Source organism: Ciconia boyciana, chromosome 2, assembly GCF_034638445.1.
Source record: "Ciconia boyciana chromosome 2, ASM3463844v1, whole genome shotgun sequence".
Classification (NCBI taxonomy): Eukaryota; Metazoa; Chordata; class Aves; order Ciconiiformes; family Ciconiidae; genus Ciconia; species Ciconia boyciana.
In genome coordinates this window covers 137,819,338-137,846,932 of record NC_132935.1, presented here as the reverse complement: position 1 = coordinate 137,846,932, position 27,595 = coordinate 137,819,338, and the positions used below count along the sequence as shown (strand labels likewise).

At 41.0% G+C, this 27,595-nt stretch overlaps 1 protein-coding gene across 1 annotated transcript in view; it reads left to right on the top strand.

Moving 5' to 3' along the window:
* SCIN (scinderin) overlaps positions 1-27,098 on the top strand; it is a 53,998-nt gene extending 26,900 nt beyond the window's left edge. The window contains exons 5-16 of the mRNA XM_072851478.1: positions 9,017-9,109; positions 11,621-11,753; positions 16,501-16,589; positions 16,790-17,005; positions 18,197-18,318; positions 18,503-18,593; positions 21,086-21,256; positions 21,756-21,933; positions 22,413-22,534; positions 24,065-24,142; positions 25,471-25,531; positions 26,501-27,098. Of these exons, the coding sequence (XP_072707579.1) occupies positions 9,017-9,109; positions 11,621-11,753; positions 16,501-16,589; positions 16,790-17,005; positions 18,197-18,318; positions 18,503-18,593; positions 21,086-21,256; positions 21,756-21,933; positions 22,413-22,534; positions 24,065-24,142; positions 25,471-25,531; positions 26,501-26,634 (1,488 nt within the window). The 3' untranslated portion in view covers positions 26,635-27,098. The remainder of the gene's footprint in view (positions 1-9,016; positions 9,110-11,620; positions 11,754-16,500; positions 16,590-16,789; positions 17,006-18,196; positions 18,319-18,502; positions 18,594-21,085; positions 21,257-21,755; positions 21,934-22,412; positions 22,535-24,064; positions 24,143-25,470; positions 25,532-26,500) is intronic.
* The last annotated feature ends 497 nt before the right edge of the window (positions 27,099-27,595 follow it).

Genomic DNA, 27,595 nt, shown 5'->3' with positions numbered 1-27,595 from the left:
ATCTTGGCTGCCTGAAGCCAGGTACGTAAATGACAGTGAACTGAATAGGAGCTGCAGGTGGCAAGTACATCTGAAAGTCAGGATTTTAATTAAGTCTCTAAATACGAATTTCAGTGCCTGCATTAGAAATTTACTTTGGAAAATGTTCGGGCATATCGTACTGCATGGCATGAACTAAATCGTTTATGAATAGCTGTAATAATAGATGGTTGAAAACTTAATTTCTTATGCTAGGAAAGATGCTTCTATACTAGGTATTTTAGTGAATTTTTAAAATCATAATGAATTTCTGGAAGTGCTTGCAATTAAATTATAATGTGTCTCGTTTGCATTCTTGTGGGTGAGAAAACCACTCATCTTTGTTCTGTTTTCTTCAGCTGTAGTGCTTGCAGGGTTACCATGTTAGTCAATTATAATCTTATAATTACATGTTAGAATATTAATGGAGTTTGTAATGGCTTTTTTCCTTTCTGTGCTAGACTATCAAGAAATCTATTGATGAAAAACCACTATAATTTTCAGTTATTAAATGAGCATAATTAAGAAGACAAGGCCAAAGAAAAGAGTTGTTAGCAGTTATCTCCACATGGAGTTGTTAGCAGTTATTTCCATGTACTTTCTAGCAAGGGGGGGATTTCATGGAGAAGAACTGAAAGGGCAGAGTTTCCTTGCTGTATAAAAAGCTCAGAGATACACTGTTCCTGGAATCCTGCATCTCCCCAAGACAAATACACCTTGAAAGGAATTTTTTTTTTCTTCCCCCCTCTTCCCCCCAGGTCTGCCTCATCCCAACCCCTGTGCAGAGCAACTCTCGAGGGATCTCTGCTCAAGGTTGCCTTTGAATTTTCTTTAGTGAAAGTTCTGCAGTGCAGGAAGGGCTCAGGGAGGAAAACTTTGTAGGTTTTTTTCAGAGGAGTCTGCATATGCACAGATAGCTGTTCCTATCCAGGCCATGTAACACTGGAGTAAAAGTCCTCTCACATCTGGGCAAGGGTGAAGAACAGCTGTATAGAAAAAACTGTTCCACGTGTTGTGGGATCAGTTCAGTATTTCCACCACCACCAAGTGTGTAATGCTGAAGAAATATGAAAATGTAATTATTGTATTTACTGCAAAGCAGGTTATTAGGGCCAGGTCTTTTGCTTACATAACTGCCTATGACTATGATACTACCTGGCTTTGCCTGTAAAAATAAGTAGATAAAATTACATAAGATGGATTTAAATATTGCAGTAATCAATGCTGCAACTTCTAATTTTTAAGAGCTGTGTTCAGCATAGTCCCTTTGTTGAACATTTTGGCTTCTTTACACAAAATTGGAGGAGATGTAGGAACTTAAAACCAGAAACCAGTTGGTGGAGGGCACCTAAACTAGCAGGAGGAAATGATTTTCTGAGCTAAGCAGGATGTATCTCCTCTACCACCAGGTGAAAGAAACATTCTTGCTTTCTCTTTTTCTGTCCTAATAAATATTTAATTTATTTCAAGCTTCAGCAGGAGGCATTAGAGAAAATCTATCAAAATACTCTCTGTTTTGCTTTCTTAAACACTAGAGTCCCAATCTGTGCTCTGTCTTGGATGCAAGAGTGGGGGTGTCATACCAGAGAGGATCCCCTGGCATACCTGACCTGTTGGGCTGTATGGGACTGCAAATTCTGAGCTTGTGAATACAGCTAGTGGTGCACTGGGAAAATATTTCAGTGCCCCGAGTAGCTTTTTCCACCTTCCCATCTCATGGACTGAGTACTGAAACACCTTGCTGCAGCTCCCTCTGCTCGCCCTAATGCTGCTATGTATCCGGGCTGCCTGCCTCTCCCTCCAGCCACTACAGATCCCCTGGGAACACTGGTTTTCTAGCAGGGTCGCTGACTGCCCATCACCTGCTGCTGCCTCCAGCTCATTCCCTGCTGCTTCAAGCTTCACAGAGTATTTGCCATACTCCTCTTTTTACCCCAATATCAATATGGTCCAGCCTGCCACAGCCTTGGGACCAGCCTGCGTGGTGGCACTGCAAATGTCCTGCTGCAAAAGTGGAGGCGCTTAAGGAACGAAAAGCTGGGAGTTTTGTGGATTTTAGCAGATAAATATTCTTTGTGTCTGAGGCTCCCTATTGGCATTAGTTACTGATTTATTTCCATTATTTTCCAACACTTAAGCATGCACTGTCATGCAGCACATGAGGTTTTTTTATCCACAAGGCTTTCAAACCGAGATCTGCAAAGCTACAAAGACTTCAGTATGTGCCTAGCTTTATGTCCCAATAAAGTAGAAAAAACAAGGATCTCAAGCCTACGCACAAGTCTCTGCAGGATTTGGGTCTCACTTCTAATACTTCTGCTGGTATCAGAGGAGGATGTAACAAAGGAGTAAGATTAAAATAATGAGGTAGAAAGGGTTAGTATAAATGCAAAAAACATGTAGGGTCGATTACTTATTGTATTTTTAATTACGCTGCAGGTAGGCAGGTCGCTGGACAGCTCAATTCTCGGTGTTGGGCAGCAGTAACGATTAGAAAAAGTCTGCTGTGGTTGCATAGTTACTGCCATTCATCCTCCCGGTTTCTTTAGTGTGGGATCACTGTTCATCTTGGAGGCACCCTAAAAGCCAGACATTTGAAGATAACATAGACTGGGGGCTTTCCTCAACTCATTTCATGCATACCGGATCTCAGTGTAAATAGCTAGCTTAGATACTGCCAGCTGTGCAGTCGCAGCAGGACAGAAGGTAGCTTGTTTTACCTTGGAGGCAAACTATTGAAAAACATTGAATTTATACTCTCAGGACTGATCTAGATACTTTTTTTGTGAACATGTTATCTGTGGCCTGTTTCACAGAGCAGAAAATTAATGTTAGAATACTGTTATCATACCAATAAAGGCTTTATCGCTTGAATTATCGCTGACAGATATGCAAAGTTTCAAATATTGTATGAAAAACTGCCAAAGCCTAATGCCCTGTTTTTAGGAAGTTAAGCATAGAGCTATGAATAAAATTATGATTTGCATTTGAAATTCCTGAGACAACAGAAACTGGCAAAAAATGTAGGCCATAATTTATGCATCAAAAGTGCCATGAGCAACTGATGTGTTTTGCTATTTTATAGCAAGCCGAATGCATACAGATCAGGTTTAGACCTTAGTATCAGAAAGTCCTTTTGATAAATTACATGGTAAAACAAACAAAAAAAATTAACAATGTGCCAGAACTGTTTGTTAGCATAAAACATTCTTGTGTCTGCTTCTCAGTACATTATGGCTGTTTCCATCTCATTTTCAGTCTCTGTTCAGGCAGGTGGGAGGTCTTCTGCTCAAGGTGAGCGTGTAATGAGATCTGTTGTTGCTGGAATTGCTAGTGAGAGGCAGTTTCAGGCAGAAATCCTGCTAGCTACCTGGGTGCAGTTTACTGAAGGGATTTTTTTTCCTGTTGGGAGTGTAATTTTTTCTAAGACCACGAATGTTTGCTCAGATTGATGGAAAGAGTTCCAGATTACAATAACCAGTGAAATAAGCATATTCGGCTATTCATAATCTGACCGATGTCAGAAGTCGTTTTTGTCTGGACCAGAATATCCTCTGCAGTGGTTGTGCTCTGGCAGGAGAACGACTAAGCCAAAATGATTAGAAATGAAACTGTGGCCGGTCCCTTTAGCAGCGAAGCCCTAAAGCCACCTTTGCCTCATGATCCTCTGGGCACATGTCTGCGCTGGTACCCAGGGTCAGCCAGGTGGTTACTAGCCTGCATCATGTTCATCCATTCCTCTCTCTGCTGGATTTTTTCCTTTTACTGGCTACCAGAGTAGATATTTGAGGCAATATTTATTTCAGAGAGACATTCCTTGTAACATTCTTCTCTGCTTTGAAGGTTAATAAAAATCTAAGCCTTTATCTACCAATGAGTTCACGCTGTGCCTATAGTTCAGACCTATTGTCCTGCACGGAGGATTTATTCTCTGTCACAGCCTACACGTGTACCTTGAGTTTGCAGGAGCAGGATATACTTGCTTATGTCAGAGCGTGCAAGAGAGTAAATGACGAGCTACTAATCCTGACTGTTTTCCAAAAGTATTAAGTAATAAAATGTCAGGCCCACAAGACAGCTTTAAGCTATGTAAATGTTTTGCTTTTCTTTCTATTGCTAGCATATAAAGAAGGGAATTTGAGTGTTTTTGCGATCTGACACTTGGGATCACAGCCACAACAAATAGTTCAATTTCAGACCCAGAAACCTAACCCAAACTGTGTATAGTAAGAAGAAACACAAACACAGTGCTAGTGTACACAAGTTAAACTGTACAAAATTGGTTTTCTCTCTTAATTAACCTTTACCTGATGGGTTCTTCAAGTATTGTTTTCCTAGTTGGATTTTCAGCCTTACTGAGCTCTTTAAACTTCTTGCTCCCATTAAATCAATATCAACTCTTTTATGATGCAGAGCTGGCTTCTCCAGTTATGAAGACAATGTTTGCTAAAATTCTTCTTTTGATGAGTTTATCTTAAATTATTTACTTTGTCACATTCCTACAAATGAGAAACCTTTTGTCTGTGACTTCTATTCTTTTTTAAGGACAACGGAGTGGAATTTCACTTGTCAGTAAAAGCTTTGGCTCCATATTTTGCACTTCTCTGAGGGGGTGCAGATATTTACAGAGAAGAGCTCATGCACATGAGGATATGAAAGGGGATTACAGTTTTGCAGGCAGGATAAGCTACGTTACATTTACCACAAGATGAGAGTGAACTTGGGCAGTTGTTTCAGAGGAACTGATGTTCTGTTGGTTTCTGCTATGATATTCTTGCACTAACCTAAAAGCATCAACACAAAGGTCTAACAGAACTTAAAACCCCAAAACTTTTAAAATTAATGCAGATTGACTTCCTGTTATACCCCCCATAGACAAGTTCTAAAGGTGTGAAGTTAATGAATACTTTTGCTAAAACAACGCTAACTCAGCAATCTGACGCTCTCATTCAGAGGCAAGCTGGCATTAGGCTATAGCCATGTAAAGCAAGGTAGGCTGTGCTGTAGCCAGCTATGGGCATGTCTTAGTCTGAAATAGCTGTGAAGCAGATTAAGCCTCGAGTGGTTAAACAGCTTCACGTATACCGTGAGGTTAGAGTGTGTACGCTGGAGGTCACTGCAGAACAGTGGCACTACGCCTGTGTGCACCTTCGCTGAGACCAGAGTTGCTCATGCTAGTTTCTTCAGGACTCTGATAAGCCTGCATGCCAGAAGCGATGGTGGGGAGAGGATAAGCATCATTCTGTGGTGGAGCAACAGAGAGCGAGGGGTGGTTTGACACCTCAATCCATCAGCAGCAGATAAGGTGAAGTGATATGAAGAGTCTCTGTGGTTTGGAAACCAGCAGCTGCAAAGAAAGAAGCTAAGCCCAAAGAATCAAGAAGCTGGGGCATGGGTATGCTTTCAGGGCCCCTAATTGTTTCTTTATATTATTTCTGCTGCAGTAAAGAATAATAATAATAATAATAATAATAATAATAATAATGATGATTTTAAAAGTGGTTTCAAAACCTGTGTGTGCACCTGTTTATTTATGAGAGGTATGGTTTGAAGTTGCCAATATGGTTGGATGTCTGGGGAAAAGCGTGGCTAGGCTGTTTTGCGTCCCCAAGATAGCATTGGTATTTTCAGGTGTGTAGGGTGGATTTGTGGGTCTGAATTCTTGGCAGGTTTGTGAGTCAGGGTCTCAAACCTCAGAGCAGCCCAGGAGAGCCACCCTAGGGCTGTCAGTACACTGGGTCGTAAGACGTAAAGACCCAGTGGAGCAGCCTGACTGTCTGTATAGGGAGAATTATATGAGCAAGATCCTGTGTATGTAGCTGCCGCAGGATCTGTGTGAAACTGAGTATATGTAGATAAGAATCAGAAGACTCAATGTCCTTTAAACTGTCTGTTGGTTTGAGTCATTTTATTGGGGAGCCTTGCTGAAAAGCTTTGGGAGCCTTCGACTATAGTCTCAGCTGGCATGATTTGTTTTATTTTTAATGCATCACATGAGAATTATCTGTATAAAGGGTGAGGTGGCCTGGAGAAGCTGCAACTCAGCCAGCCATATGCTTAGGTAACGCTACAACCCAATTCCAGCATAGCAGTTAGCTGTTGTTCAATACACACTTCGTAATCTTATTGATAAAATTATCATTTGTCATAACGTCCAGGCATATGTGTGGCTGCGCGTGGACTCAGCCCTAGCACAGGAGTTTGCCTTAGAAGGAGGAAAGACAGCTTCTCTGGAAGGCATTTCTTTGGGACAGAACTTAACATTTTTTTCAGCATAAATTGCTTTCTGTTTAAGCACAGAATTTTTCCTTCCATGATCTGTCTCATCCTCCAGTCTATAAGACAAACTGGCTGAAATTAATGCATGTTGGGAATGACATAAGTTGTTCCTAGCAATACCAAAGTGCACTGACTATATTTATTTCATACTGTATCACTTCATATATTGAGTATATATAGTGCATGCTGCATCTCTTCATAATTGGTGTCTTCACATGCCTTAGGTAATTTTAACCTTGTATCATCTTCTGGTTTTGATACCAACACACACAGGTATACATAGCCATTAGTGATTCAGCTCAAGGCTTATTCTAATGGCTGTGTTGGCTGCACAGCCCTCCACATAAGTCCTGGATTTTCTTATCTGGTAGGAGGAGAAGCACATCTTGTCCCTTAACAAGGGTCACCAAAATGCCAGGATCATGCCAAAAGCCAAAATTCCAGGACCAAAATGCAACTGCGACTCCAAACGCAGGAGAAGGGAGCACCCTCAAGACCCTTCTCCATTTATTTTTGGGCTCCTCTGAGAAACTGCAGAATTACAAAAATGAGTAATGTTCCTTTTCTGCTCGCCTATGCTGAAGCACAGGGCTAGCTTTGGCCCTAGAAGCTACTCTGCAAGCTGCTGTTCAGGGAATTGTGAATGGATTTCCCCAGAACCAGAACGTCTCTGCCCTTTCCAGGGCAGTTCATCTCATACCTCTAACTGCACCTGTGCAAAGGAGGTTTTGACCCCTCTCTCTGTGCCAAACACCAACAGGCACTATTTAGCCTTGTTTAAAAATATTCAGAGTGACACTCGCATAGTTTTCAAAGACACTTGGGCAAGCAGAAAATTTTAAGAGCAGGGTTTTTTATATCACTTTAAGCAACTTACAACAAAGCTGTAAAATAATTGTGGTGCCACAGGTATTCTATATGCATGGCAAGGGAAAACGCTGACTTTAACTGTATCAGGAGTCACAATTGTTGTGAATTTTTTTTGGTGTCTTTTTTTTCTGGAAATACCTAATTAAGCAGAGAACTAGTGAGCATGGACTTCTGGAAGTTTTATTAACAGGACTCTTTTACCCTCTTAATTGTTACTGAAAGTCAAATGTTATAAAACCCTGAAACCTATTCAGTGTCTGTTCAGGTAAAGATGCATGCCTGTTATTTGGCAATTTTCTGACCCTTGCATTACAAAGACAACATTATTCTTGGTGCTCTACGGCTTGTGTGTAGGCTGCTGGTTAGTGTGAAAATCTAGGAAGGGAAACATTTTCAGATATGTGCTGATATGCCACATATGCCCACAGTTTCTAGCCATTCACCAGCATGATGGCACTCTGCTATGAACATGTAGCCCTACTTGACCTATACATTAGTAAATCTGCACCCATGTAGTGTAAATTCAGGAAATGTTGACTGATAGCTACTGAAGAGCTACTGGTAACATCTTTCTTAAACACTCAGGGTGCTACTTTCTTGTCTTCAACGACTCAGAAGTAAAATATTTTAGCTTAAACTGCAGCAATCACACTTAACAAGGCTTTTTTTTTTTTTTTTTTTTTTTTTTTTTTTACTATTTTACTGGCTTTACCAGGTCAGGAAACTCCACAGATGGCAGATTTATATTAAATATTTAGGCTATATTGGTTTTTTTCCAAATTCTTTGCAGCTGTATGCTTCGTCAGGCTTCCCTGTTATCAAATATTTACAGTGTTTTTGCATGTGACTCCATGTTATATGCAAATGCATGGGGTCAGTAGGAAGGCTGGCACTGCCCTCGTACTTGATGTTAATATTTAGTTACTCAGACATATCAATTACTACTACTTTCACTCTGGGACATAACTTCATAGAAATCCATAATATTCTGAATGTAATATTTGGATCTGGTCATATATGAATCATTATGGAAAGATCATTAAGAAAGGGTAACTAGGATCTAATGACTACCTGACCATAACATATTCTTGATGAACCTCTGTAAATTTCTCGTAGTGATAGTTGTTATAACATTACGCATGGTGTAAAACTACTATGATGTAAAACAACCACAGTGTTAAAATTGATATCCTGGTGGTGGAGCAAGAAAATGTTTTTCTCACCCTATAAATTTTTTTTCAAGACCTTATCTAATTTTTCCCCCTTAAAGTAGGATTAAAAATCTGTAATTTTTAAGATTTTTGAACTCATAATCTGATATTTTATATTGTCAATTGAAATATTTTAAAAGATAATTTCAACTCATATATTTCACTTTGTCTGCTTTAATTTTAGTATTGTTAAACATTTTAAGAGTAATATCATTCCAAAAATTGTAATACTTCTTGCCGACAGTTTAGAAGTTACTGGGAGGAAAAGGGAAAGACAGACGTACAAACACACACATAGAATAGGATCACATAAACCTTTCTATTCTGTGTATTTGTGTGTGTATGTATCCTTTGCAGCTTTTCTCTATATATCATTTCCTATCCTAGTCTATAGACGACCTGCAAGTTGGCCTGCAGGGGAGACAGCATGTAGATCTAAAGCTGGTGGAGATCTGACACAGTTATTTAAAATTATCCATGTGCTTGTGAACAAGTCACCCATGAGTTTGGATTTGGACTGGATTATATGCAAAGATGATCCCGATTAATCGGTTACTGGGACAACATGTTACGGTGTTTAGGTATTTATACTGCAGCACCTATTCTCCCTCTGAATTTGTTATTCTTTTGCTGTACAGGTTTTAGGGAGCAAGCCAGAGCTTCCTGAGTGTTGTGATGATGATGATGAGCTGGCTGATATTACAAACAGGAGAAGCGCTAAACTATATATGGTAAGTTATTTATTTAGTTATTTATTTAAGTTAGGTACACTCAACAGTATTCATGCATTCATCCATCCTTCATATATGGAGTTCTGGCTTCAGTTACAGAACTGCAGTTGTGGTAGCTGATTTGCAGCCAATGGACAAGTTTCTCAACAGATGTCAATCAAGACAGCCCAGGTAGTTGGAGGGGAAAAAAATGGATTACAGTCCTGTTTACTCAGGAAACAAGTTAAGCGTGGCCTATGAACCACTCAGTGCAGGTCAAAGAAGAATTAGCTGGTCTTAAATCAAACTATATTTCCTGGCTTCTTGATTTTAACAGTGAGAGTTTTAGTAGTCATATATGATTTAGTTATTCTTAGCAGAGTTTGAGATGGACAGTTATGTTATACTTTATATATAAATCCAAAGGAATTTGAATGCAAAACTCCTTTCTTTTGCAATGGTCTTTTCCTCCTTCCTCACCTGCCATGGCTTAATACTGACTAGGACAGTGCCACTGCCAGAAAAATTACCTATAAACAAAATAGATTAAATATTTACTCCATTTAAATCAGTAGGAGTTGTATGATTACATTGAGTAAAGTTATGATTTTTCCTCACGTCATGCTAGACTTACTGCTCTTTCTTAGGAGAGGCATGGAATTTATTCTTTGAACTAACAATACAGTATCTTACCTATATACAAGGCTACACAACTATTTCTTTTTCTTTTTCTGAAAAAACCCTGAACTATTTCCAGGCCTGTATTTTCCCTCTTTTTTTTTTTTTCCACAGCTCCCCCTTCTTTCATATTCTCCCACTTGAGAAAAGAAGTGAGAAATTGTTTGGAAAAGGGGGATGTTTTTAATGAAATCTAGAAAAGACTTTATCCTCCTGCCTCCCAATAAAAAAAGATTATTTTCTCCTGAAGACTGCAAGAAGAGTGTATTTTTACAAGCTCTCATTAGCATTGAGACCTGGACCTTTATCTTCAGCACTTTGTGCTCTGGTTCATGCAATGAGGTTGCCTTGTGTGACAGAAAAGAATCTTTCAGTGGCATACAATGTACTTTCTTCCCTTCCCTATAGTCACTTAACAAGACGGGTTTGGTCAACAAGTGGCAACACTCTGACAGCACTAAGTGCTGCTGGATCCCCATGTGTGTGACCTTTTAGGTGCCATCTACACTAGCTTCGAAGCTGCCGTGAAGTGTGAGAGAGGGTGAGTCACTCCCTCCGCAGCTTCTGCATCCCACAGACCACAGCAGGATGGAGCCACATCTCTCTCTGCCTGTTAAGTGATTCTTCCCCTACCCATATGTGTGGCTGGGGCTTACAAGAAGCCTGTATGAGGTGATCGTTGTTACAAGCCCATTTTTAGTCCTTGTTGTCTATGTGCTGTATTTAGTTCCCATTAATCATTCAATTCTTGCCAAAAAATCTGGCACATATTTATCTATATAGCAGGATTTTAGGGGAAAAAAAAAAGAAGAAAAAGAAGGCCTGCATGCATGATAAGGACCATTCTAATAAGACAATGCTAGAGAAGAGAAAAGTGCTTGCAGTGAGTTTTGGAATCCTAATAACTCTCAGAAAATTCTGTGGATATCTAATAAATTCCTCTAAGTACAGGGGTCCTGCTAACAGAGCTCTGTTAGCTAAATTTAAATGTGCTGCAATATAACAGTGAGCGTCAAAGTCAGGAAACAGGTCTACGGTGAGCCCTCGCAGTAGATATAATAGTTGATTTTTATTTGTTGTATGGAGTGGTAATTTCTGTCTTGTGCTTCCATAGTATACAATATAAGATATAATGGTGTATTTAAGATTAATATTTAATTATGAAAGGAAATAAAGACTGCTAGAAAAGTTATTACAAAAGTAATAACTCCTTTCAGTAGTAATAACTGGTCTTTTCAGCCATGCAGGAGTGAATTTTAAAAGGTTTTAAAGGTCTACATGAACTTACAGTGGTGGTAGAGGTTAGGAGGCAGATTCTGCAACAGGTCTTATATTACAGTTTCCAGTTAAAGAACTGTAGGTTATAAATGTAGGTATTTCACTTGTTAATATCAGTGTAGGACTATTTTATTATAATTTCAAATGCTCTTGTTCAGCATGTACGTGTACCTTTGTCTTCAGTGAGGGTTGCTTGGTAGCAGATGACACCTAGGGACTCCATCAGTTCAGCTGAGCATATAGGAGGGGCTGAAGAAAATACAGATTTTTAACTGTGAGGTGTTCACTGAATGAGCAGTTGAATTGAAACTGGAAGAGAAATGGATTTATTTTAAGAAGTTGTGAGACAGGGATCCAACAAACTCATTAAAATTAACACTACATCTCCCTCTATTGGATGTAAAATGAAATGCAACAACAACAAAAATCATTAGCCTATCTTTCCAGCAGCACACAAATTTCATACAGACATTTATATAGGAATGGCAACTGATTTTTATAGTAATTTTGGGAGCAGAAATTAATTTTGTTATAAAAGCCAGAGTTGATCTAAATTTGAAATGATTGCTGTCTTAGGTGTCAGACGCAAGTGGATCCATGAAGGTGTCCGTGGTAGCAGAGGAAAACCCCTTCTCCATGGCTATGCTTTTGTCTGAGGAGTGCTTCATTTTGGACAATGGTGCTGCAAGGAAGATCTTTGTGTGGAAAGGTAAGAGATCACTTCTGTTGCAAGTGCAGAAGCTACACAGACATATCTCAGCTGTTGACACAACACCCTCGGGACACTAGCAAGAATTTAATACTGGCTGGACACAGTACTCTGCACACGGTTCTTCCTTGGTGCAGTGAGCGGACAAGGATTGCTCACTTGGGTAAGGGCCTCAAGACAGAGTCTTAACTAAGGATCTCCTGGCTATTTTTGAGGTATCTGTAAGCTTGGGTGCTTAAATGGCACAAAGTGGTGTTACACTTATCCAAGTGGCAATTACAAAGCAAGCATAAAGAATGCTACAAGTTCTGTATAGTGTCATCAAATCCCTATCTTCTGGGACAAAATCTGGACACTGAAGGTTTGAAAAAGGTTTGAAGGGGATGTAACCAGGATCACTAGAGAGGAGCCTAAGGGTGGCACGCCAATGTTGGGAGTGAAAGCAGTAGCCCAGCTCAAGTGCATCTACACCAGTGCACGCAGCATGGGCAACAAATAGGAGGAGCTCGAAGACATTGTGCAGCAGGATAGCTATGACTTAGTCGCCATCACAGAAACATGGTGGGATGTCTCTCATGACTGGAGTGCTGCAATGGATGGCTATAAGCTCTTCAGAAGGAATAGGCAAGGAAGGAGAGGCGGTGGGGTGGCTCTGTATGTCAGGGAGTGTTTCGATTGTGTAGAACTCGGCAATTATGATGATAAGGTCGAGTGCTTATGGGTAAGGATGAGGGGGAAGGCCAACAAGGCAGATATCCTGCTGGGTGTCTGTTATAGACCACCCAACCAGGATGAAGAGGCACATGAGGCATTCTATAAACAGCTGGCAGGAGTCTCACAATCGCTAGCCCTTGTTCTCATGGGGGACTTCAACTTACCAGACGTCTGCTGGAAATCCAATGCAGCAGAGAGGAAACAGTCTAGGAGGTTCCTGGAATGTGTGGAAGATAACTTCCTGACACAGCTGGTAAGTGAGCTTTCCAGGGGAGGTGCCTTGCTTGACCTGCTGTTTACAAACAGAGAAGGACTGGTGGGAGATGTGGTGGCTGGAGGCTGTCTTGGGCTTAGCAACCATGATATGATAGAATTCTTGATTCGTGGTGAAGTAAGGAGGGGATGAGCAAAACCACTACCATGGACTTCCGGAGGGCAGACTTTGGCTTTTTCAGGACACTGGTTGAGAGAGTCCCTTGGGAGACAGTCCTGAAGGGCAAAGGGGTCCGGGAAGGCTGGGCATTATTTAAGAAGGAAGTCTTAAAGGCGCAGGAGCAGGCTGTCCCCATGTGCCATAAGACAAACCGGCAGGGAAGACGACTGGCCTGGCTGAACAGGGAGCTTTTGCTGGGACTCAGGAAAAAGAGGAGAGTTTACCACTTTTGGAAGAAGGGGCAGGCAACTCAAGAAGAATACAGGGATCTCGTCAAGTCATGCAGAGAGAAAATTAGAAAAGCAAAAGCCCAGCTAGAACTCAATCTGGCCACTGTTGTAAGAGATAATAAAAAATGTTTTTACAAATACATTAACAACAGAAAGAGAGCCAAGGAGAATCTCGCTCCTTTATTGGATGTGGGGGGGAACATTGCCACCAAGGATGAGGAAAAGGCTGAGGTACTTAATGCCTTCTTTGTCTCCATCTTTAATAGTCAGACCAGTTATCCCCAGGGTATTCAGTGCCCTGAGCTGGAAGACAGGGATGGAGAGCAGAATAAACCCCCCATAATTGAGGAGGAAGCAGTTAACGACCTGCTACACCACCTGGACACTCACTAGTCTCTGGGGCCAGATGGGATCCACCCAAGAGTACTGAGGGAGCTGGCAGAGGAGCTTGCCGAGCCACTCTTCCATCATTTATCAGCAGTCCTGGTTGACAGGGGAGGTCCCAGATGACTGGAGGCTTGCCAGTGTGACACCCATCTACAAGAAGGGCCGGAAGGAGGATCCAGGGAACTACAGGCCTGTCAGCCTGACCTCGGTACTGGGGAAAATTATGGAGTGGTTCATCTTGTGCTCAACAGGCATGTGCAGGCCAACCAGGGGATCAGGCTCAACCAGCATGAGTTCATGAAAGGCAGGTCCTGCTTGACCGACCTGATCTCCTTCTACGACCAGGTGACCCACCTAATGGATGAGGGAAAGGCTGTAGATGTTATCTACCTGGACTTTAGTAAAGCCTTTGGCACTGTCCCCCACAGCATTCTCCTAGAGAAGCTGGTGGCTCATGGCTTAGGCGAATGTGCTCTTTGCTGGGTAAAAAACTGGCTGGATGGCCGAGCCCAGAGAGTTGTGATGAACGGAATTAAATCCAGTTGGCGGCCGGTCACAAGCGGTGTTCCCCAAGGCTCAGTTTTGGGGCCAGTTCTGTTTAATATCTTTATCAATGATCTGGATGAGGGGATTGAGTGTGCCCTCAGTAAGTTTGCAGATGACACCAAATTGGGCAGGAGTGTTGATCTGCTTGAGGGTAGGAAGGCTCTACAGAGGGATCTGTACAGGCTGGATCGATGGGCCAAGGTCAATTGTATGAGGTTTAACAAGGCTAAGTGCAAGGTCTTGCACTTGGGCCACAACAACCCCATGCAACACTACAGGCTTGGGGGAAAGTGGCTGGAAAGCTGCCCAGCTGAAAAAGACCTGGCGGTGCTGGTTGACAGCTGGCTGAATATGAGCCAGCAGCGTGCCCAGGTGGCCAAGCAGGGCAATGGTATCCTGGCTTGTATCAAAAATAGTGTGGCCAGCAGGAGTAGGGAAGTGATCGTGCCCCTGTACTCGGCACTGGTGAGGCCGCACCTCGAATACTGTGTTTAGTTTTGGGCCCCTCACTACAAGAAGGACATTGAGGTGCTGGAGCATGTCCAGAGAAGGGCAATGAAGCTGGTGAAGGGTCTAGAGCAGAAGTCTTATGAGGAGCATCTGAGGGAACTGGGGTTGTTTAGCCTGGAGAAAAGGAGGCTGAGGGGAGACCTTATTGCGCTCTACAACTACCTGAAAGGAGGTTGTAGTGAGGTGGGGGTCGGTCTCTTCTCCCAAGTAACTAGCAATAGGACGAGAGGAAATGGCCTCAAGTTGCATCAGGAGAGGTTTAGATTGGACATTAGGAAAAATTTCTTTACTGAAAGGGTGGTCAAGCATTGGAACAGGCTGTCCAGAGAGGTGGTGGAGTCACCATCCCTGGTGGAATTCAGAAAACATGTAGATGTGGCACTTTAGGACATGGTTTAGTAGCCATGGAGGTGTTGGGTTGACGGTTGGACTAGATGATCCTAGAGGTCTTTTCCAACCTTAATGATTTTATGAAAATGGGTAGATATTGTATTTCCATACATTGCTCCACAGAGGTGTGAAATTGAAAGGTGAGTGTCCCAGGCGTCAACTAAAAGCACAAGCTTGCAAATACTTTGATGCTTCTTTTTTCCTTGTGAATATTTCTCTGTGGTATCATCAATGCTTGTAGGAATGTCTGCAATTGCTTTGACTGAACATTTCCCAGGAGAAGAATACTACTGGGGAATTAGGTCTGGACACCTTGTAGCTGGATTGTTGTGCTACTGCCATTGCATCCAGTGCTGAGTATCTCCCCTTTTTTGTCTGAGGCAGTATATTAATGATTCTGTGGCATTTGCATTTCTTTTTACCATGTGCAATAGCAAATAATTAATCAATGCAGTTGTCAAACCTCTGAAGTCAGTCCAGGAAGCATTGTAAGCATTTTGCTTGAAAACTTCATTTGCAGTTAGGGAAACATCCTTTAAAAGAGAGCATTTGGGGAGCACTGTGCTCAGATGGCCTAAAGTCTACCTGACCCTCTGATTCCTGGTTTTCACTCTTGGCCTGACAGCTGCTAGAATAACCAAGCCAATAGGATCAGGCATAAAATAAATAAAATACAATTTAGGCCCTTTGAATGTGGCCTTATGTGCTCCTCTGTGCATCCTCACTTTGCTACTGTTGGTAACAATAATGTGTGGAAAAACCTCATTAGTCTGTGAGTCTCACCCTTGCACTGGGAGGCTGCAGTTATCATCTCTGCTGGAAATCTTCAGACCACTAAGCTCAGGAGTGTGAATTACTTCGCTAATACTCTCATTCAAAATGGAATTCAATGAATAGCTTATCAGAGCATCGTATTAGACTAAGAGGTCTTTGGAGTATAGTCATTGACAGCCAGCTGGGACACAGACCTCATACACAATATCATCCCACAGAGACTTTCAGAGATGTCTAACACTGAACAAGGCTGAACAAGGAGCAGTGGATGGGGAAGGGTGGTGGTAAATTGCACAGCTCAGCCAGACAAAATGGGAGTTTCTTTTAGTCAGACTGTGGCACTGCCTGAAGAAGTGAAGGCAGTTCTGGACAGCAGCTTTATTTACTACATTGCAGCCCAGCAAGGGGAGATTCAGAGAAAAGAGCCAGGGCGTTCTTGTACCTTGACGCAAGCAGATATTATGAATGGCATTTTTTGATAGAAACACACACACTAAGCAAAAAACAATGCCCTCTTTTTTCTTTCTTTTTTTTTTTTTAAATTTTATTTTATTTTAACTGTTTTCAAAGCCACTGAGGTACTGTTTTGGCCATTCAACTTTGTATGAATCTTATTGCTCATGCTATGTCCAGCATTTGTGTGTGTTCAAGATTGAGGCAAGAGCAATGTTGAAGAGAACCTGGCTCAAGGACATCTTGTTTTTGCAGGGTCTGTGAGCTCGCTGCCCTTTCCCATGTATTGTTATCCTTCTGTTTTAACCAGGCAAAGATGCTAACCCACAAGAGAGAAAAGCTGCTATGAAGAATGCTGAACAATTCATACAGCAGATGAATTATCCTGCCAACACACAGGTGTGATCTGTTTATGAGATGATACCAGAGAGCATGAGCTCTCTTAAAGACTTTGTTTTCAAATCAGCAAAAAAATATTTTTAAGGGCTTATAAGACATAAGGGCAATGTTTCACTAACAGATAATTCAGAAAAGTTTCTGTTCGAGTAACTGTGTCAGTTTTGTTTTCCTTCCATTTCATGTGTCTTGCTTCGTTTCAGATTCAAGTCCTTCCCGAAGGAGGTGAAACGCCAATTTTCAAACAATTTTTCAAAGACTGGAAGGATAAAGATCAAAGTGATGGCTTTGGCAAAGTATATGTCACAGAGAGAGTAGCTAAAATTGAGCAGATTGAATTTGATGCTTCCAAGTTACATGAGTCTCCACAAATGGCTGCCCAGCATAACATGGTAGATGATGGTTCAGGGAAAGTAGAGGTAATTTTTGTGTTGTATTAAATTGTATTCTACCTACCTAGTTTATTCTGTTACGGGATAAACTGCTACTCCGTGTTTTGCCATTTACACTGTTGTGTAGAGTAATGCTACATTAGTGGCAGTGTTACTTCTACCATCGAAAAGTTACTTTGAAGTAGAAAGTGAAACTCTTTGTCAGCTGTATACTGGGTCATGTTTTTTTGGTGCTTATGAAAGATGTTGTACCAGTCATCAATAGAAATCAAACAGCAGAAATATTTCCCCTTCTACACAATACTTCTTAAATATATACTTTAAATATGATCCTTAGCTTAAAGAAAAACTTTTAGCTCACATCAGCTTGAAACCTGGAATGAGAAAACTTGCCCTTGGAGTCAGAAATTCATGCCGTGTCTTTACGTATGTATCCAATCTGCTTTCTAGGGGAACCTTCTTTGTCCCTAGTGTGTCTCTCAGATAGCCTGGATTTAGAGAGAAAAAGATGACTGACTGTACAGTCTTTCTAGTTCTATCCACATCCCACTGCAGGAATATCTTCGGACTACACAGGGCTAGTTTGGCATTGTACCAACACAGCCTGTTGAATACAGGTCTGCATGTTGGGATTCTGGAAGAAAAAGATAAATACCTACAGTCTCACTGGTATATTTTCTTGGTTTTTAACGTCATACTTGGGATGGTCTGTAGGCTTGAGCCAAAGCAGCTTAGATCTGAAGCATTTTTTGCTGTATAATTTTAGCAGTATGTTTTTGGAGAGCAGTTGTTAACTGAACTGGGCTGTAGTGAATCAAATAGGAAGAAATCTGCCTAGCAGTGTGTTAACTGACTAAAGTGTGCCTCTCCCAAGTGATATGATAGTTCTATGATGAATCATAATGTTGTGCCATTCGTATCATACTATCATCTTAAGATGTTAAGAAAGTAAGTTCAGCGTAGCATTATGAGGTGATCATGTGGCATTAAAGCATCAAGACAAAGACAAGTGTACTGCAATGGCTTGTTGATGGTCATTATTAATTCATTCAGTGGGCGCAGGGTGTATCTATCTACTTCATGAAGAATCCTTCCTGGTTTTATTCCACAACACTTGGGAACAGAAACAAAGATCACTCAAGGGATGACACAATAAATTGCTTCTTGAAGAGTATCAGGATGAAGTTCAGCATTCTCCAGTGATTTCTGTTTCCCCAGATCTGGCGCGTGGAAAGCAGTGGCAGAGTTCCTGTGGGACCTGAGACGTACGGACAGTTCTATGGTGGTGACTGCTACATTATCCTCTACACTTACCCTAAAGGGCAGATCATCTACACATGGTATGTTTGGTCGGCTTAGCACAGACCTCCAGCATGTGGATATTATTTTATGCTGAATTTATGTCCTTTTGAGTAGAACCACGTGTAAATGCAAGGTTGTTTACTGCACGTTTGTCATGCAGTATAAGCTCTGGATTATTTTGAAACTGGACTTAATCATTGTCTTTCTCCTTGTCTTCCTCAGGCAAGGAGCCCATACTACAAAAGATGAACTGACTGCATCTGCATTTCTGACTGTTCAGCTGGATCAGTTATTGAACGGTCATGCTGTGCAGGTTAGTGCCTTTTGGATAAAATTCAACAGAGCATGCAATATATGCAAATGTGAATGAGAATTGAAAGGAGGACGTAGCATTTGAAGACTGGGAATATCAACTGCTCATGGTCTGTATTGAGCCAAGCACCATGGGCTCCTTTTAAAGTCACTGGAGATTTCCCATTTGAATCATCCTTTCTGAATGCAGACGTGCAAAACAACACAGATATAACACAACCTAAAACTGCCTTTTCTTTCCTTCGACTTTCACTGTCTAAAAATTAAGTTTTAGTCCTGCCTAGCCTTACAAACTCTGTACATGGTCAGTGGAGACTGTAGGATAAGATCCTCCCAGGGCAACTCACTCTGAAGCAGGTGTCTGACAGGACTATAGCCCTCTGTGAGCTCCCCTGTCTCCTTTTGATTATGTAGGAAGCTGTGATGTTTATCCCAGACAAGACGCCTGACTTTTAGAGGGCCCAAACTGGTAGACATGAAAGCCACATGACAGCCAGAAGGTGGAGAGCCTTCAGGAACTGTGCTGCAGGGTCTAGCTTGTCCCTGCCATAGTGAGGAATGTAACTTGGGTTTTCCCATCCCATAGTGCTTGCAGCTCTGTGAAAGCAGGATACACATCCTCACTTGCAGAAATGGAGTGTGCAAGGCAAGGCACAGGACACTGGCAGCTAAAAGGTGTGATGAGATGAGCTAGTCCTAGCATGACTAGGATGTGCGGTCTCCTTTCATCACTAGTGAGGAGTGGTGGGTAGGTGGAGAGGTGAGACGTCTCCTCTTTTCACAGGAAGGCTAGAGCTGAAAGATGACTAGGGACAGGCAGAGATTTTCTAGGCAGTAGGAGATAATTCTGTGCTTCCCATTTCTTAATTACCAAAGTAAAGGGCTTCCCCCACCCACCAAGGGACAATTAATTTAGATGGAAGACCATACTTTTAGCTATTAATCAGTTATGATTTATGATTGAAATTATATTAAGGAAGGATTACAACACTTCTAGGTAATTATTCCTTGAAATATTCCTAACGCATGTTCTATATTTGGACAGAGTTCAGCACAATATGGTCCTGCCTCATAACTAAGGCCAATACTAATACTACAGTAATAATAATATTACTACTAACAGTGCAATAATAATGTGCTTAAAAAGCCTTTTCATTAAAGCTGAAGGAGATCCATCTTGCTGCAATGGACATGATACTTAAAAGTACTTTCAGCCTGCAATGAATTTAGGAAAATATATGTATGTGTATATATATGTACGTGTATATATACATATATATATTTGCATGTGTGCATTTGTATGCATGTACATGGCTACCTAGAATATATTACCTGTGTTTAACGTCAGTATTAGCATCATTTACAACATATTAGCATAGGTTTAAAGGTACTATTTTGTGGTCACTAGATGGCACTACAGTACAAATTACTATTAAAAAGTCGTTGCCCTATTTGTTTTGCAGGAATATGTTTCCCTCAGCAGGTTTTTTTTTTGCCTTGTTTTGGGTTTTTTTGGCATTTGTAAAATCCCGCTGCAGTTTGGCACCTACAAGTACACGTGTCCTAGGGTATCCTTATCGGGCAACTGTACCAGTCTATCCAGCTGTGAGATAAGTAAAAGCACCTGCTCCTGCTGCCCAGCAGGACCACCGCTGCCCCAGCCGCCCCACCCCGGGCTGCCCGGCTGCAGCCGCCCCTCCTCGGCACCCCGGCTCCCCGCTGCCCCAAGCCTCACCGGGCAGGGCTGAAGGGCTGGGGCTCTCCATTTCTCCTCCTCTGCTGGCTACGCAGCACGCCTCATTCCCTTTTTTCCCCTTTTTTTCCGGGAGTAAAAGTTGCAGCCCTCCACCTTAGAGGGTGATACTGTTATAGAGGAAGAACAAGCGGTTGTATACAAATAACTTTTATCATACATTAACCTAAAAATAGTCATTCTTCATAGCTCAGTGTTTTTCTGAGATTGCAATAACATCTTTTGCATCTGTAATGGATGTTCATTTTTGTCATCCATGTTACCCTCTGCAAGACAGATTTATGCTCATCTTTTTCATCCTATTGCAGGTAAAATATACATAGAAATAATGAACAGGATGAATAACCATTCTCTTCTGCTTAAATACAGGGTAGCTAAACTTCCAAGATAGTTTTTCAGGGGAATTAAGTCACTCTATAAAACTCTATGAAATGACAGTTCTTTTGAAAAAAAGTAATTTTCTTATTACAGTAGATAGCAGCCATTTTAATCAGCTAAACATTACATTAGAAGTTTGAATCTTCTCTTTGTGTCAGCATGATTGACAAAAAAATCTCACAAATGCTCTAACTTTAATGTGTCTGGAACTATATTTTTAGATCTTCTCAGCTTGCCACTTCTCATTTTTGCTAACATACTTAGCATTATTGGCTAACTTCCCCTATGCTATTCAACAAAGACCAAAAATAACTACTTGTGTCCTTTTGTTTCTTTTATTGCATTTCTTTATGTATGTACAGATCCGAGTCAGCCAAGGCAAAGAGCCTGCACACCTACTGAGCTTGTTCAAAAACAAACCTCTTATTGTCTACAAGGATGGGACATCCAAGAAGGAAGGTCAGAAACCTGCTCCTCCCACGCGCCTCTTCCAAATCCGCAGGAACCTGGCAGCCATTACCAGGATTGCGGAGGTAAGGTCACCTGCTAAGTAAACCAACTATTCCCCATGGGAAATGGTATAGCTGCCATGAGCCTCTCCAGATAATCTTGTTGGGTAGTCACATCTGGTAGGAATGCAGAACTTCAAATCAAATCCACTGCCCTATGTGACCAACCCATCTAATAAATCACAGAGAATATGCTGTAACTGGCTGCAACCAATCTACATCTTTCAGAGGATACTGTAAGAAAACATGTAGTGAACAGTCAGCTGACAAAGAATAGACAAGAAATCAGCAACCCTTAGGAGATAATCTTTCCTACTGCGAAATAGTCCTAACATTTGCCCTTCAAGTCAGTTCCCTGTCTCAAGTTAAGTTCTCTAATTTATATCAGTATAAATCCAGGGAAAAATTGAAGAAAAAAAGCATAGCTGATTAACATCTATCTACACGTTTTATATAAACATGCAAAATAGTGGTCATATTATTTGAAAATATGAAGAAAAAAACAATTTCTTTCTTGATCTAGGTTGATGTTGACGCAATGTCACTCAACTCTAATGATGCCTTTGTTCTGAAACTGCCAAACAACTCTGGCTACACCTGGGTAGGAAAAGGAGCAAATAAAGAAGAGGAACAAGGAGCTCAATACATTGCCAGTATTCTTAAATGCCAGACTGCTAAGATTAATGAAGGCCAGGAACCAGGTTAGTATGAGGCCACATGGTTGCTAATAGGCAGATGAGAATACACGGCACTGCATGGTAATACAGCCTAAATGTTTTTTGCGATCATATATTTTGTAGACAGAAGCATATGCTTACTGTCTCCTTTTGAAAATCCAACCTGACATTTTACCATGGAGATCTATCCAGAACTGGCTGATGCACAAGTAGTGCGATGCCGTGGAAGTCTGTAGGACAGTAGCAGGAGCTGCAGAGCAATGTGGTCCTTTCTTTACCCTGAGTGCCTAGGAAGGGAGAGACATAGCACATTGCCCTTTCTAGGTCCGCAAGTAATATCATTATTGTTATATTGACAAACTGCAGGAAGAACTGTAAGAAAATGCACCCATCTTTGAGACAGAAAAGAAGATATTTTGGGGGGATTCTTGAAACAGTATCTAACAAGCTAAAACATCAATGTTAAATCCACTGCTGAATAAATTATATATTGTGTATTTCAGAGGAATTCTGGAAAGCACTTGGAGGTAAAAAAAAATACCAGACTTCATCACAACTCTTGACAAAGGCTGAAGATCATCCCCCTCGCCTGTATGGTTGTTCTAATAAGACTGGCAGATTTATTGTGAGTTTATGACGGATACTTTCCTCTCTGTTTAATTACATATTTTTCTGGTATATTTTGCCTTGGGAATCATCAGACATTAAATGAGTTTGGGAATCTGGCTTAATTAGCTGTGCTTGGCAAGAACTAGAGAGTTGAGGCTTGGTGCTTTAAATCAATCCAAATGCAAAGGACGGACAGAAGAATTAATACTGCAGATGTTTGCACGCAGAGTCTGCTCCAGCCTGGGACTAGAGGCTTGCAGATGCAAAAAGATAAGGCATTTGCCCAGTCAAAAGCAATTGTGTTCTTGCAGAGCATTGCCAGACTGCTATCATTTCGCTGAGAAAGTGCAGGTCAGTGCCTTGCCCCTTATGTGTTTGATAGTGGTGGTGAGGAAAATAAATATCCCTTGCCAAAAATCTCTAGCAGTCTGAAATTTTCCATTGAGATTTAAGATATGTAATTATGCCTCTAAGATATTGGCCTGTGCTCAAGGAGGTAGGAAGACCTAGTTCCTTAGCAGAAATACCCAGAGCTGTGCGCTGGGTATTAAGCCTGTGAATCAGGCTTATTTACTTACCGTATTCTGGGAGGGCAACGCTGTGTCACTGTTTGGCAAGGATGCACTAATTTTTAGGTAGGGGACATAGTTGGCTACCATCTCTGCAGTCTCCTTAAGGCACAGCCCATTCATTTGGAGAGGGGTAAAACAAATAGGATCCTTTAATAAGGACTTTAAAAATCTTATGAGAGTAGTAAAGTGTATTCTTCTAACAAGCTTCTAAAACACTTTTGTGAAATACAGTAATAGGAACCAACCTTTATAACAGTCTGCTGGGAGCTATGGACTTGTTTGGTTTTTGTTTTAAATTCCCTCCAAATTATGTGGAATCCCCTCTTTCCTGTAGCATTTCTCTAATAACAGAATCACCACTGTTAGAGCTCACCAGAAGAGGTAGGTCAGATCACTCTGACCTTCTGGACAGCTTCTGCCTTTCCTTTGGGGACTAATCCTCGATGGCGTAGTCAACTGTAATGTCTCACTGTCAAGCGACTGGAAAGCTTGCTTGGGTCTGTATTTCATCACTGAGCTCACCCACTGCAAACCAAAGCAGTTTCTTTTCCTTATTAATTAATGTAAGCTGCATGAATATATCAGCTAATATCAGCTGATTGATTTTGTTTGCTTGGCACAAGGTTCTCTATGGAAATTTCCCTATCCTTTTCTTCTGGCAGACCTCAGTCCCAACTTAACAATAGTAACAATTACAATGTAAACCTCTGTCTCTCCTGAGGATATCCTATCAATTCTGACAAACTGAGAGCTGATTTTATAGGACGTGCAATTATGTGATTTGTTTCCTTTCAGTGAAACACTCTTGACACATTCATCAAATCAGTTTAGGGCTTGACCCTTAAGGAGCAAAAAGAATTGCACACCAGCTTCTGGACTTACCCTTTTAAAAATATCTTTGGTCTGTGCAAAATCAGAATATCTTGATAAACCATTAAAAAACAAAAAAACCCAAAACATAATATCCTTTTTAGATTGAGGAGGTCCCAGGAGAATTCACTCAGGACGATTTGGCTGAAGATGATGTCATGTTGCTGGATGCTTGGGAGCAGGTAAGCTCTGTACTTGACCACTGTTTTTTGTGGTAACAAGGATAATTTATTTCTTAACCACTTAGATCATAAGATGGGAGGAAAAATAATCTTTGTGAGAATGGAAGAGGTTTTGTTTTCTTTAAATTATACTATAGGGAGCTATATTTTTGAGCTATATGATGTGCTAGTGTGAACATACACAATTGAATTTCCAAGCATAATGTGAGACCACGGCAGGCACTTCCCATTAAAACCAATGGAGGCTGCAAGAATATAAGCCCCAGCAGTGTTCTGAAAGGCTCTCAATAATGTTATTGACTTTTATCACTAAAATTTATTAATTTTAAAAAAGAAAGTTATTGCATAAAAGGTATTCGGAAGCCACAAAATCCATGTACCAGCAGCACCTACAAAAAGTCTTACTAGAGAAGGGGACAAACACTAGACCCTTACACAGATTTCTTCAAGAACTGGGTGGAGGGTGACAGAAACAATCTCCATCATTTTCCCAGGTTCACTGAAAACTGAAAATGTTGAAAGCTTTTTGGATGACAGGCAAACTTACTGTGGGTGTGGAGGGCACATCTGTTTCTCAGAGTATATTCTCTCTACCCTTCCTCTCCCTTTGGAGGGAAAGGGGGAGGAGGCCACAGATCCCATGCTTTATTTGTCTTCTTCAGCCTAAACCTTAATGAAAAAAAGGCTGAGGTTTTTGGAAATGAGAAGGAATGTCCAAGGTTCACGTGGGAAGGAGTGATGGGGGAAGGTGGGTGGAAGAGCTGGATGGAAAGTAGTTGGGACATACTGACTCAGGTAAGAAGGAAAGAAGTCCGGGACATGTAGTTGGTTTCCAAAAGGATCCTTGACAGAAAAAAAAAAATGGGGGGATTGCAGATTGAGGCTCTGGTTGTTGGGTTCTTTAGTGGGTTATCTAGCAGTTACCCTGGGTAGCATTGATCACAGGGCACAAGTGTTGATGTGCACACAGAGCTCCAATCAGAGTTGGCTCCTGTTCAGTGTTTTTACCTGTACCTAAAGAACAATTTCCTTGGCAAATTGTAAAAGATGTCCATGGAAAAGGTAATTAGAGTTCCTTTCATCAGAGTGCATAAAGGTCCGGCCTTCCAGTGTCAAGAGAGCGGCGAGATTTCAGAGGATAGAACTACAGTCTCTCACAAGGGAAAAAAAAAAATCATCAGTTGTGGTTTGAGAGCTGTGTATCTCTGCAGTCTTTTTATAGTGTATATTCTTTCTCCTAGTGGAATGAACTATTTTGTACTTTACCTACTGTACACAACATCCTTATAACAACATGGGAGCTATATCTTTCTCCCGTCTGTTTGCAGGTTTTTCTCTGGATTGGGAAGGATGCTAATGAAACTGAGCGGCAGGAATCTGTTAAATCTGGTAAATCAAATCAATTTCACAGAATTCTGAGTGAAGTAGCATCAATATTACTTAAAAGAAGTGAAAAAGATGATGTAGAAGAAATCTAGTTACGTTTACAGTATTTAAAAGGGTTACTGAGCTTATTAGGATTTAATACTGGAGAAGATTATTTTCTCCTTTAAATGTGTTTTAAAACTCATTGTATCTTTCTTATCTGTAAGTTTATGAAGGGTAAAATTAATCAAGATAGCATTACTAGGCTGCAGAGCTTTTTAAGGAATATATAGGTGAGCTCCATGAAGAGAAACTGCACTGAAAAGAGAAAGAATTTAAAAGGAGATACCTACTGAGCTGTACCCTACACTAATGTATATATAGCCAAAGGAATGCCAACAAATCCTCAAGTCCTTACACTGCCACCCGTCGCTGAGTTAAATTTGGAGGAGGAAATTCCAATTGCAGAACAAATCAAGACAACACATGTGGAGTGTACCTCCTTGAAAAATCAGGTGTCACCTCTGGTATGATTTCACATAGCTGAGCTGTTCTGACAAAGTTCATGCTAAACATGCTTGCAGATATTTCCCTGGAGCAGCTAGGGTTACCTAGCTGTGTTTCTGATATGTACTGAAGTCATGTTGCAATGTCAAGGGAAACTATACTGGCTTTTACATAGGAAAAACGGGAATGAAGCTTGTGCATCTGCACAGCACCAGCAAATTCTCCTGTTCAAGAGCCAAAACCCAGCTATATGGCAGTGAACTGAGCAGAGCAACAATCCCTCTGTTTTAACCTCATGGAAAATTCCTTCACTGGCAGCTGGGAGAAATCAGCAATTACCTGATCATTTCATTGCCTTTGAAATAATTTAATTGAATACTGTATTATAGTAGCCCTGGGTTCTTTCACTAGGGCTTTTAATGTATTTTTTTTATACCAAAGGAATGAACTAATATATTACATGTTCTATTTCCTCTCTGTTTTTAGCCAAACGCTATATTGAAACAGATCCTTCTGGCAGAGATAAGGGGACCCCCATTGTAATCGTGAAGCAGGGGCATGAACCCCCGACATTCACAGGCTGGTTCCTGGCTTGGGACTCCAACAAATGGAGGAACTGATCTATCCAAGGAGGCTTCAGGTTCAAGCCAAAGAATTATCAGAGCCCAGCTACTTTTTAGTGTTTTTAAGCATAAGCTTATGCAACAATATGATGCATCTGTTGTTACACTTTCCCGAGATTTGATACACTTCTGTGAATAACCTAGAAATTCTTAGCACTGGAAAAGATAAATGATAATTGTAAACTGGTCAAATGGGGTGAGTGGGGCTTTTCATGTAGTAAATATGGCAAGTGCTACCAGCATTTGTTTAATCTATTGATTCTTCTAACAGAAGCTGTGGATCAGTTTATTTTAATGTGCTAAAATGGGCCAAATTCTGCCTTCACTTAAAAATCCAAACTAATGCCACAGAAATTCCTTTAGATTAAGGTCAGCATAATATTGTGCAGAATTTGGCCTGATAAAGGACTAATTCTACATCTGTTGCAAGGATAGGACTGGACATGATCTACTTACTAGGCCAAAATATTACCACACTCATGCATGTAAAATTTCAGATGCTGCCTGATTGAGAGTGGGAGCTGTGTCTTGCAGGGGGCAAATAAGGGATGGATATTTTGAGAAAGCTGTGCTTAACATGTTTGTTTGTCTTGTTAGTACATATATTTGGAGCTTCAGGCTGAACGGCTATAAGAATATGAAGTTGACAAAGGTTTTTTTTGAGGGACTGTCTAGCTCATTGTAATGAATTTCTTTAGATTTATCTCTGTGAACCACCTCCAGCTCCACCAGGTCTTTTTAACCAAAGCTCTTAAACACATTCTAGTGCATTAGTGCTTTTAAGTGGAAGCAGAAGAAGTAACAGCTTCAAAAATACGTACTCTGCCTTAATCAGATGGCACTTAAGCCATACTTTGTCTTGGTTGCCTTACTCAGCAGTACTCAGTTCTCTTCCAGCATGCAGACTGCTCACCTTGTCAGGTGCAGGATGTGTTTCTACTCGTTTTCTATGCAGGTC